The sequence below is a fragment of the Buceros rhinoceros genome, unplaced genomic scaffold (assembly GCF_000710305.1).
Source record: "Buceros rhinoceros silvestris isolate BGI_N320 unplaced genomic scaffold, ASM71030v1 scaffold10116, whole genome shotgun sequence".
NCBI lineage: Eukaryota > Metazoa > Chordata > Aves > Bucerotiformes > Bucerotidae > Buceros > Buceros rhinoceros.
Window position 1 is genome coordinate 811 of NW_010419361.1, and position 12,990 is coordinate 13,800.

Below are 12,990 nucleotides of genomic sequence, written 5' to 3' on the forward strand. Positions count from 1 at the left end.
TGGGACGTTAGACTGAGGATTTTCCTGAGACACTTCTCTTCCCTTAAGGGCCGGGACGCTGGTCGAGTGTGTTGGTAAGATACTTCCTTTCTATAGTATTAAGCGAGAGATTCGCCTGTTAGATAGTGGAGGGTGAGCCGCTGTGGATGCGTTCTACCCTGGTTTTCTGTAAGCAGTTCTCGGTTTGTATTGCTAAGGGGGGGTGTTCGGATTTCAATTTGGGCTGGAGTGCCGTGTGAAATCTACCTTGCCTTAGTGTAAGCCTCTTGGTTTGTGTAAGTGACCGTGCAGTGAAAACCCCTGAACCGACATCCCTGAACCCGTTAGGGGAACCAATAAACCCGTGTTTCTGATTCATAACTGCTCTCTGTCTTGTGGGTGTTTTTGTGACAGTACTCATCACTACAAAAGAAAGTGCTGTCTCTTCTCAAATCGTCCAGCACTCTGTGTGTTCATGTTTTCCCGTTTATAACACTGTCAGAGAACTAGGGACTCTACTCTCCATGCAGCCAAGATACTGTGCTTATGATGACCTAAACACAGCATTAGGACTGGAGTGCTTCTCTAAGGATACAACACACGCGCTCCATAGTGCCCAGTGGAAAATCAGCGTAATAGAAAAGACTGACGAAAGGAGCTATACTAGGTATTGAAGGTGGATTTAAATATTGTTTAATAGTATCTGGATTACATTTGTGTACTTTGAAGAACAAATTCAGTATTCTAAGAAATATATCTAGAAGAGGCCTTTAATTTTTGAAAGACGCAGAAAGGTATCTATCTGCTAATTACTCATAAGTGCTTTTTCTTTTGCTTCTCTTAAAGACAAGAAATGCAAAGAGGGCTTGCCATCTAACATTTAGAAGAGCACAAAAAGTCAGGCTGTACCTGTGAAATATTTGAAAAAGGAACATTTTCATAGCACTACAGAGACCTTCCACTGAAAATACAGCTCTTCCAAACATGAATTTCAAAATTAGTTAGCTAGGTACCAGACATTAAAGTTTCCATTTCTCAGTTAATCACATTAAAATTTTCTACATTATTCTTTAGACTGTTAAGTACCCCTTACACAATCAGAAAGCAAAAAGATTAATGAATAATTAGAGCTATAAAATCTTCAGAATTCAGATGGCCTTTTCAGATCCATTTGAAGACGCCAAATTCTGCACCTCAAGCAGCATTATGAGTTCTTCTGTGGGATTTTGATTGTGACAGTCTTAACTTCTGTGTATTCATGAAGGCCATATTCTCCCCTAGATAAAAGAGAACAAAGAGCAGCATTTATGCTAATGCTTTTTATATGAGTTATGTCCTGGATGGGATTTTCAGTGTTTCTATGCAGTTGGTCAGACACATAACAAGCATACTGGACATATTTGGGAGACATCTGTGCAGCTAGACTGCTGCTGGAACTGTCTCCTAATGAAAATGGGAAAGAGAACAATTCCATTTCTGTGCAAAAGAATGGCATTTAATCAATTTAGTGCATTTCCAAAGTGGATTTCTGTGCAGCTGATCAGCCACATGTTAGATCTTCACAAACGTGCTCAACAAGTCATTTGCAAAGGCCTTCCTCTGATGTCATGAGTTTTCTTCAGAGTCAAAGAATAGGTGCCCCAGCTCAAGTAAATGGGGGACAGAACTAACGCACTACGAAAACTCCCAGACAGTCAAAAACGCTTAAATCTTGTAACGTTATTAACATGATTCCCCCTTTACCTTGTACACGATGAGATGGAGCTTGTTTGTATACCTAGACTTGTGTGCTTGACTTCTGACGAAGTCAAATTATTTAGACGTAACTGATTGTTTATAGAACGGGGGTTTGCTAAGGTCTGATGTTATCCCGTTTTCACTCCTGGGTGTATATGTACGCAAAACAGAAATCCTTGCTCAGGACTCTTGCGCTGGGGGAAAATGTTTACTGATGCTTTTCATTTTTCTTCTAACATTCTGTTAGTATGTGACACTCAGTAGTTCAGTTCATAATGGTGTTATCATTCCAAGAATTACACAGGGAATTTTATTCTGGGATTCAAGGAAGTTAATGGCTTGAAACCCTTTGGGGATTCAATGGCTTGACTTCTTGATTATTCCTGTGCTGTTGTTTCACAAGTTTCCACTTTCCTAAAACTGATTGTAAAGCTGACTGTTTACAAATTTTTTTTTCATGGCAGACATCTATCTGGTGCTAATTCTTTCATTCACCTTTAGTGGGAATATTTTTATTTTATCTCTAATTGTGAATTGTATCAAGCATTAGGAAGAATCTTTGCACAAAAGCTTGAGTCCTTCAAAATGCACTGGTATAGAGAATAGTAATCTTTATGATAGCCTATTATCTTTTCCCTGTTATTTTCGGCAAAAAAATTCCTAGAAAATTTCTGCAAAATCTGTAATGTGAAATGGCATCCAGCAAATGCAAAACAGTCCTTGCTAGTAATGGCCTAAATTATCGGGGTTTTGGTTTTTTTTTTTAATTTTGATGTTTTATGAAGCTCCCAGCATTGGCATAACTCTATTTCCTTTGAAGTCAGTGGGAGCTTTGCCATCAGGAGCAGATTGAGTCCAGTGACGAAAAAGCATGGAAACCCTAGCCTTTATCGCCTAAAAAAAAAAAAAATTAAAAAAGAGAAAAAAGAATGTCTGAAGCACTTCATCTGCACATGTATCTTTCACTTCCATTACTCCTTAAAAGTACTAGGCTTAATAAAAGGGAAAACTTACATGTTTTGATTTTTATTCATCGCTTTAAAAATAATTTCCTGTTCCCAGATATACAGCATTTTTAACAAAAGACTGTTTGAGATTTATATTCCAAAAAAACCCAGAAGACTTAATTCTACCTCACGTATTGAATGTATTATATCAAACATTTTGTGATGTACACATTACACGATTCCTTTGCTAATACAAAGGTTGGGATGAACACAGGGCATGACTAAAATTGAAACTAGACTAAACCTTAGAAGTTTGAAAGAATTCGATTAGCTCATCCTTTCTGTACACTCCTCCACTTCTAGTTTGGGAAATGACTAAATGTTGGAAGACTACAAAGGACGATTTCTGTCATAATTTTCACCAAGCTGGAACATATCGTAAAATCATTGTTGTCACAAGGCTTTTAAACTGAAATCTCTCGTTTAAATCAAGGATTTTGAAACATCTTGTGTTTTCAAAAAGCTGGCATTTAAAGGGGATTCCACAAACTACACAGACACATATCTTTATGTGAATGACATAGATTCTATGCATATATGGAAAAACTGTAAACTACAGACACAATGATCAGGTTTGCCCATCAGTAGACCACAAGCTACTAAAACCGCTTTGAAAACTGTGTTTCTAAGTAATTTTCTTATTTGTTTGATAGAAGATTTCTTAGCTTGACGTTGTTTCTCGCAACAGAGCATCCGAACAATGTCTAGACTAACTTGACAAAATCTCAGACTGGGTATCCTGGTGACAAATGTTCATTTTGCAGTTTCTGTGAATTTTCAGAAGTATTTACTTACAGTTCTCGCCCATTTCCTGACATCTTAAATCCTCCAAAAGGACACTGAGCAGACACTGCACTATAACAATTAACCCTGGAAGAACAGGAAAATTACTTTTGTCAATGTGAAACAACTTTTTTCACTTCTGAAAAATCACTGGTTTTCTCTTAAATGTAAAATAACTCTGATATTCAAAACCTATATCTGAGTAACATATTTCCAAAAATATTTGTAGTTCAAGGTTCAGAGAACAAAGCATTACCAGAAGCTACACTTATGACCAAGGTTCTAACACTCATCAAGGGCCTTCAAGCAGAGTGAGTCATATCTTTCTTTGATATTTTATGATAAAATTCTTTCCTAATGCATAAGCTCAGAAACCAAAGACTAGTCATGATTAACTCTTCTGCAGGTACACTTCTGATTGATAGATAAATTCAAGATTGCTTCAACATCTATTTAGGAAGTATTGTTTTGTTCTATTCAATGTTAAACCAAATTCTGTAATTGGGAACACAAATACAATAATGAGTAAGAAAGGAATTTCACCAGGGAATTTGTAGCATGAAGAGTTTTGGCAGAATGTGCATCCTGCTCCCTAGCTGAGAAGCTCTTTTCGTCTTGCAACATTGTCAGATCAGATATTCTCTATTTTCTTATCTTATAATTTCTCCTGCTGCCAATCTACTGGTTTCAACAAAAGACATTCTGCTCATAGTTAAGGATTTCTAGACAGACAAGCAGTCATGTAAGAGTAAAACCCAAAGATTCCACTGTTATATTAAACTTTCTTCCATTTAAGGAATACTAACTCCTAAGACAAAACTGCTAACTTGTTTTTAGAAAGCGTGTGGTTTTAGGTCACAAGACCTGGGCAGAAATTTGTGATGGATGCATGTTCATTCAGACAAACTGCAAACCAGACAGAAGCTTTTCATTCAACTAAAATTGGTTGTTTTCTTTCTGATGCATTGAGATAGCTGTAGGGACATGCAGGTCTCTGCCAGTGACGGTCATTAGACTCTGCTGTCCCTCCTAGCTTCCCCCGTGCATCTCAGTCTTTGTCTTTCCAGCTCCCTGTATCTTGCCTCTTGTTTTCTCCAACGCTGGAGATGGAAGTTGTCCTACTTGCAGATGTTCTCCCTCACTAGTGTTTTCTTAACCACATTTTATTAATCTTTCCCATCACAGGTGGATGTTCTGCCCAGGTTAATGGCCGCAGAACTTCACATAATTAAAGTCTTTAGACACTACAGAAAATGATCCCTGCAAATTAAGTATGTATTGGGCTAACCCCAGATCCTGAAAGGATAGGGAATTGGCACTCTCACTGTATTTCTTTGGTCTCTTTTCCCTTTAAGCAACACAATCTCCTTTTTTCAAAGTAAGTTTACAGTACAATTGTAAAGACTTACCAGAACTATTTATTTAATAGCATACAACTATGGAAAGGTGAGCGGAAGAGAGGTACAAGAGGATGGCAATAATCTACCTCTCTAATAATGTCAAGAAATCGAAATATAAAGTATATCACCCAAGGAAGTGTTGAAATGTCCTACAACCACTGCCGTTGGCACCTGTAGTTCTGAAGGAAGAGTAAGCGAATGATCACTTACCATACTGTTCCAGCCTGAAGAGCAGCTGCAAATGTCAGCGCTTTATCAATGTCTTTGGTAAAAACTGCTGCTGCTAAGCCATAGTTAGTATTATTCGCCCTCTTGATAACTTCATCTACAGTTTTAAACTTCATGATTTGTTGAACAGGTCCAAATATCTGTTTCAGACAGACATAAACATATGAAGTGGACTAGTATAGCTTACTATTGTAAATAATGTACATTTAAAAAAATTATTTCTCTCAGGTGGCCTTATTCCTGAATTCATTCAGTAAAGAATGGACATCTCAGAACAGAGTTCTAAAAGAGATTATAAATTCACATGAAGATAAGCAAATCCGCATAGCTTATTGTAAAATGATCAATAAATCAATAAATAAAGAAAACAATAAATAATGAAAACAGATAAAAAACCAACCATCATAAAGGTAGTCAGCATGGACTTACAGTGCGTTACAAGTCTATACTGGTTACCAGAGAACTGGTATTAGCTCGGTAAGCTCCACTTTTAGAGCCGAGAAAGACATTCAGCTTTTCCTTCGTCTGAGCTTTCTGTTAGACTTTTATCTCTGCAGGTAGCTGCCCAGCTGGGCATGTACACCAAGCGAAACTCTGCTTTCCGTCACAGTCTCTCAGGCCTGACTCTCCTCCTCTTACCTCTCTGTGTTCTCAACCAGAGGTGCCCATGTCCACCACAGAGCGCCATGGTTGTGTAGGGCTGGGGGACACTACCGCATCTAATTACTCCCGTTACCGTAGATGGTGAGCTTCCACCTTGATTTTCCTGGAAAGCTTTAGTGCTACATTCTAACTAGAACTGCAGGGTCTGATTTACACAGATCAGAAAACCACTGAAAGTTTTTCCAGTGTTCAAGCCGTGAGTTTCAGAACCTGGATGCTGCTCTGGTGTCCCTTTTAACTCAGCCTGTTGACTCCTGTAGAACGTACTATGTCAGCAGGCTGCAGCAGCAGTATTACTGGCTATATAAAGCAACACTTGGATTTATAACAATTTTGACAGAGCTTTCTGTCAAAAGTGTTAAGAAGTATGATAGACACCAAATGCAGCACAGTTGCAGCAGTTATTAATCAAGATGAATGTAAATACATGCAGTGAAGAGGTCACGACAGAGCTGTTTTTCTCAATGGCATGGCAACTCTGCACTCCTAACTCTCTCCCACTCCTGCAGGTGATCCTTGATGCCCTGGCACTGTCGCCTTAGCTTGCTCCGTAAAAGCTCCATGAAATACTGTGTAACACACCTGCAAACAGGTCTGGGTTAAACAACCTTGCAGAGGCAAAACTGTGCTTTGCTGCAATTGCCACCAACAAAATGCCTGTGGAAGCACCATCAGTTTTCTCTTATTGTAGGATAGCTGCATGGAGCACACCGTGTCCAAACCCCAGCTTAAGTGTCTCCTTAGGCAGTGCAAAGAGTTAGCAAGCTCTGCCTTTAAGGTTTGCTTCTCTGTTACAGGTTGCCATGACTCTGAAACGTGAGACGTGGGACGTGGGCCAGCATGGGGTAATGAAAACAACCCAGACCTTGACGGTCCTCATCTGCTGCCAGCTTAGGCAGGAGACTTTGCTGGCAGGCCAGCCTCACACTCCTCTCCCTCACCTCCACTGAGCTGGTGAAATGGGCATCAGAAACCAAGAAGAGCATTTTAAACACCACCAGGATGGAATGACAGATTTACTGAAAGCATTTTTATGTAGCCCCTTGACTTTCTAAGTGGATATTTTGTACAGACATTTAAACAGACGATCTCCAGTGAGAGTACAGATTGCCAAGAATTTATTTACCTCTTCTTTGGCGATGCGCATGTCATCTGTAACATTAGAAAAAACTGTGGGCTGGATGAAATAACCTTTGTCTCCCCATGGACCTCCTCCGCATTCCAGCTTGGCTCCTTCTTTCTTCCCACTCTCAATTAGATCCAGGATTTTTTTGAACTGCTCCTTATCAATCTAAGTAAAAAGATATTACAGGGACAAAAACAGTACACTCTTAACAATTGTTCTTCTAACTCATGAACCAAAACTGAACAATACTCTAGCTTTGTTCAACTGCACGTGTCGAAGTGGAACAGCTGGACATTCCTGCAAATATTCTTATCACTAACTTCTCAAAACTTCACAGGCATTTCTCAAACGAACCAGTAATCAGAAATTTTGACATAGGAGAATCAGCTGTAGAAGAACTGATATCCTGGTTTTCTTTAGTAGAAAAAACAAAAAAAAACAAATCTATAAAATGAATGTGGTTTACGATTAATTAAAATGCAAATGGTTCATTAAAATAAAAATTGATGAGCTTGATTCTGCTAAAATGAGAGAGGGCTTGATTTAGTAGATTGGCCATGTTGTTTTCCTAGATTATTAAAAGAAGTTTAAAAGCAATGATAAAACGTAGCTGCAATTCAATGCTGTTTTCAGCTTATTCTGATTTATTAGTGGAATAAAGACAATTACATTTGTGGTTCGAGAAACATAGATAGCAGACTGTTTTCCATATGAGGCCGATCTCTGCCCCTCCACCTGCCCAAGCCTACCAATGAATTTAGCACATGCCAAGCACGTTGCAGTTTGGATCTATAGTATAGTAAAGTGCATGGTATTCGACTGGGAAAGGCGTTCATGCTGGCAGTGCAGTAGGGGCTTGTTTTTCTCTAACCACTTCCAATTTCCAGTGACAAAGTGGATAAAAGGAAGTAGTGTAAATGAGGAGTGAAAAGAGATCACACACTGTTTCCTCTCCTCCCCTCTCCAAATCAACCAATCACCACTTCAGGCCTGAAGGGAAATTGTGCAAGAGATAATGTTTGTGTCAAGAAAAAGTCAATGGTAAAGCTTGTTTGGTAGAGGCCTCTAATACCCTCATTATTTTTTAAATTTGTGCCATTTCCTGATATTTTCCTTCAGTCTTTCAAAGTTCAGCCCTTCAAGCACCGGCTCATGAAGATACTGAGATTACTTTAATGTGGACTTTTGCACAGAAATGTCATCAGTCAGCAGAGTAAGTGTCTTATTCTCTTATTCATGAAAAAAAATGCTTGCATTTGACTTTAAGCCACAAATTTTATCACAGTCATAGAGCACAACAATATTTTCAAAGGTTCTAGGGAATCCTGGATGCGTATTAGACTAAACAGCTCTTCAGCTTATATTTATATGCATGTGAATTTATAAGGGTATTTATAAGGGGGTGATTTTTAGTTTGCTGTGCTCCCTTTGTCATTTTGCTTTCAAACAATTGCCTTACACATGCTGAAGACATAAAATTTCTGCTACTCTGGTGGCCAAATATCTCTTGTGCATAAAGGCTTTGAAGAGCAGATGAGGTTTGGGTGATACGGCTCACACTGCTGTCTGTCATTCCTTTGTTACTATTATCATCATCATTTTTCTTAATAATATGTGTATTAGCATCTGTATGATCTTTTGAGTCCCAATGGCCCTTGGCACTTCTTCAGTGCCCACTGTGCAAAGTGCTAACCCAACCTGCTGCCTCAGGCAGGTGCTGCCTCACAGCACCTGTGAAACTGGGGGACAAACCTGACTTCCAAGGAGGCTCTGTGACTGGAAAGCCTGATACAAGCTATGGTGTTTTGTTTCTGGAAAGAACTAGTCAAAGCGCGGTGAGAAATATGAAGACAAAGAGAGATATTTAACATAATTACCATAAAAGAAATGCACCTGAAACATATGGCTACAATTTACCATCAGATGGGCTCATACCAGTTTTAAAAAGAGAAACTCCTCCAACCTGTGAAAAAGTTGTTAAGATTTCTGCTAAAGCTTGTTAAGAATAAAAAGAGGCCAAGAAAGGCAAATAATGAAACCGGAGGAGAAAATAGTCTCCACATTCTTTCAAATATCTTCAGTATTGCTTTTATAACCTTCCTTTTTTTAACAGTAAAAGTTTATTTTCATATCTCATTTAAAGTGCTAGCATGAATTTCAAGCTCAGTATAGACACAATAACATGAGAGTGGATTCCTGTTAGTTTTATATTAATCTGTGCACTAGACACCTGGCATTGACTTGTCTCAGCCTTCCCGTGCTCTGGCATTTAAGTTTATTCAGCTGAACACATTAGCAAGGTACATTGAAGGATATCAAAAGAGCATCTTCACTGTTTTTAAATTCTCCAAAGCTTGTGTGGCTTGGAATGCAGTTTTCTGGTTTACTTGGTGTCTTTGATTACATAAAATGGTGGCTATTAACTAATGAAGAACGGTACATTACCAAATGTGTGGGAATTGCTTTGCCTCCAGAATTTGCAGTGTCTCTAATACAGTTCCTTTATTCTGTGACAATCAAATAGGTGCTTAATAGCTCTGCCAAGTAAGTATATATCCTGTAGTACAAGCTGATATGGGAATGAGACTCTAGATGAAAAATGATTTAACAGTGCCCTAATTCACTTGTTGGCACAACATTTTAACACAAACAGCAAAAAGTACAAAGACATGATGCATTTTAATTTTGTACTATTCCAAAACCGAGAGCAGCATAATGAAACGGGTGCCCTGGAAAAGGGGAAAGACACTATCAGGCTTTATTTCCTCAAGCTATTCACTTTCAGTGACACTGTTTGAATACAATGTCAGCAATCTCTGACATGGGTGATCATACTTGCACTTTTACAGCTGTTGTATTGCAGACTGCTCAAAGCATTTCAGTTAATATACTTCCACAATTAAAGGAAAGCGAAAAGAGAAACAAACCTTATCCTTAGACCTATGGTAGTGGCACAACCAACCACCACTCCAGTCTCTCCCTCCTGGTCCTCCAGATTAACCACTAGAAAACCGTATTTAGCCTTAAAACTAATGCAGCAGGTTTAGAAGTATATTAAGCCGTGATGTTATGTCACAATTATGTTTGAAACGTAACATTTCTTACTTGAGGGCCTTGCTGTACTCCAGGCAACAGAGGATTCCCAAGAGTATACTTCTTTGCTCGTTCAATGCTCCGGCGAACGAACTCATCATAAATAGGTTCTTCCACAAAAATCCTTGAACCTGCTATACAACATTGTCCCTGGTGGTAGAACAGACCAACATGTGCAAATTCCACAGCGGTGTCCACTGCAAGGGAGAGAGTTCATCAGACCATAAACTTGAACAGTCACATCATAAATGCTTTACAAACATTTGTCTCTCTATCTTATTCATTTTTAACACTTTTGTTTTTATGGCACTTTAAAACACAGATATTCATCCATTTACTTATCTCCAGACCTGCTCTTATCAAGAGCAGAGTGGTACTCTAGACAAACACACATTGAGCTATTCTGTGTGAAATGTAGATTCAACGTTATTTGTCCCACCAACACTACTAAGAGAAATTCAGCTAGAAAGTAAATAAACCTGTGTAAGATCCTTCTAGCTGTTTTTGGTTCTTCATGATCCTTAATTACGATAAGGGCAGCTTGTCAGAGATTGATATCCATTCAGTAATCACCAATTTTTGGTGGCAATCTGACTTAAAACTGTGCTGCGACCGGATAACATTGAAAATTACTCCCTCATTAAACAGGTACAAATAACTTACTGATGAAGAAAAGAAAAAGAACAAGATATTTGCAAAAGCAGTAGGCTTAGATGATAAAAATTATACTAACAGTCTGCATCCGCAAATATAATGTTAGGGCTTTTCCCTCCAAGTTCCAATGTAACTCTCTTCAGATTGCTCTTCCCTGCTGCTTCTTTTATTAGTTTGCCGACCTAAAAGGTGAGGAGAGGACAGCTTCATCTCAAAAAGTTTGTTATGACCTCAACAACACTTCTCTGTGTTCTTCAAAAGTGAAAATCAGTTCACCATTCTCTACTACCCCTGTAATTATAGAACCATAAAATGGTAAGGATTGGAGGGGACATTGGGAGATCATCTAGTCCAATCCTCCACTAGAGCAGGTTCACCCAGAGCAGGTTCACTTAGAGCAGGCTGCACAGGATGGTGTCCAGGTGGGGTTTGAATCTCCCCAGAGCAGGAGACTCCACAGCCTCTCTGGGCAGCCTGGGCCAGTGCTCTGTCACCTCAAAGGAAAGAAGTTTTTCCTTATGTTTATGTGGAACTTCTGGTGTTTCAGTTTGTGCCAGTTGACCCTTGTCCTGTTGCTGGGCACCCCTGAAAAGAGCCTGCCCCCAGTCTCTTGACTTCTGCCCTTTAGATATTCATAAGCATTGATAAGATCTTGGACACGCCCATGTTATCTGCCAAAGACATCTGGTGCTTTTTTGGTTACCACCACTCTACTTGCTTGTATTTGTAATCTAAAGTAGGCACTGATTTCTGTGCGGCCAGTTACTCCCATTAGGTTGAAATGTCTCTGTTTTATACAAGGGAAAGGCCTTTGATGTAAAACGCGTGTCAGAGAAAAAGGAGATGTCTACAGTGCCTGCATGGCCAAGCCTTCCTAATTCTAGTTTCTTCCTTACATGAAAGAAGGTGAGGATATCAACACTGCGAGGCAGAACAGCTACCCTGCTTTTTTGCATTGATGCCATAATTGAAGGAACTGCTTAATGCGAATGGTCCTGGAATGAGTGTGAAGGAAAGGCATGCTTTTAACCCTTGTGGCGTTGGTCTGCTCATGGGTAGCTAAACTACAGTCAGAAGAGGACTGTCACCAAAGACTATGAACACATCCTCTAGTCCATCTGCCTTTGGAGGAATATGGGGCACTGGGAAATGTAGTTGTCACTTTCTGTGGGGAACATCTGTGGGATATTTCTCAGATGGTGGGATTTTGGGTTGTTTACCCAATACTTTAGAGCTAAGCGTTTCTAAGAGTAAACACAGCCCTTGCACTCAGTGGGAACTGATCCTTGACGTGAGACAAGGGTGTTTATCTTTGAGGTATAGTATCCAAGAAGTTAAGAGATCAACTGGCAGCTCTTCCATGTAGACTGCATACAGACAGATGGTGTGATGTACTGTGTTAACCATGCAGTTATATCATGCCTGCACTGAGAAATCTTTGACCGTATCACTCACGGTTCTTCAAAGGGAGGATCAGGGAGAAGTAACAGTGACCTTGCTTTTAATTATTAAACTGATACATATTAAAATACTCTCCTAAGACCACCCACACACCAGTATCACTCAAATACCACCTCGCTTAAGCATGTGTAGAACCAGTAATGAGATTTCTGAAGCACCTTCCTACAATCATGTTGTAATTAAAATTGAACAGAATGGAGCACAGTCTGTTTCACTTCTTGCATTTTTAAAAATAATTATTCTTAGAGAAAAAGAAGCAAAGAAAGTTATGAAAATGTTTTCTTAACTTGAAGATTTAAGACTTAAAATAGTCTGGGTATGCTACAACCTATTGTACCTCATGGAGTGCCTTTGTTTGAAGGGCTTTCCTGCAATACAAACATTCTTTAAATATGTTTAAAGTTAATAATAACCAACAAATCATTAAACAGACTTTGTTTAACAAACCAGCAGCCAAAAGAAAGAAAGAAGTTAAAACAGTTACACAGGAGAAGTTAGACATTAAATCATTGCTGGGAATCAGAGGGGCCCATTTCCTGCTCATATTTTCTTGCATTCATTATGGTACCTCTGTAGAGCCCGTGAAGGCTACTTTATCTATATCCATGTGGTAAGAAATTGCTGCTCCAGCTGTGGATCCAAAGCCTGGCACGATGTTCACAACTCCAGGTGGAAATCCTGCCTAAATTGGAAGAGAGAATCCTGTAAACTTGGGGAACCATGAAGACTAGAAGAACACATCTCACATAATCTTACTTCCTTTTTCAGTTCTCCAGCCACCTTTTCCAAGTCATACAGTTATTCACAGCCCTAGAGTTCCCAAAATGTTCATTCTCACATGATTTATGCCCTCTTTCCC

General features: G+C 39.2%; 1 protein-coding gene across 2 annotated transcripts in view; it reads right to left on the bottom strand.

Moving 5' to 3' along the window:
• Positions 1 to 887: 887 nt before the first annotated feature.
• The window catches only part of ALDH1A1 (aldehyde dehydrogenase 1 family, member A1), a 33,594-nt gene continuing 21,491 nt past the window's right edge, over positions 888 to 12,990 (bottom strand). Inside the window, exons 7-13 of one of the 2 annotated variants that reach the window (XM_010138885.1) lie at positions 12,700 to 12,813; positions 10,750 to 10,852; positions 10,029 to 10,213; positions 6,924 to 7,088; positions 5,117 to 5,274; positions 3,519 to 3,593; positions 888 to 1,256 (exon numbers count right to left, since the gene is read on the bottom strand). In XM_010138885.1, the coding sequence (XP_010137187.1) occupies positions 1,184 to 1,256; positions 3,519 to 3,593; positions 5,117 to 5,274; positions 6,924 to 7,088; positions 10,029 to 10,213; positions 10,750 to 10,852; positions 12,700 to 12,813 (873 nt within the window). In that variant the 3' untranslated portion in view covers positions 888 to 1,183. The remainder of the gene's footprint in view (positions 1,257 to 3,518; positions 3,594 to 5,116; positions 5,275 to 6,923; positions 7,089 to 10,028; positions 10,214 to 10,749; positions 10,853 to 12,699; positions 12,814 to 12,990) is intronic. The other variant, XM_010138886.1, reaches the window with a different exon arrangement.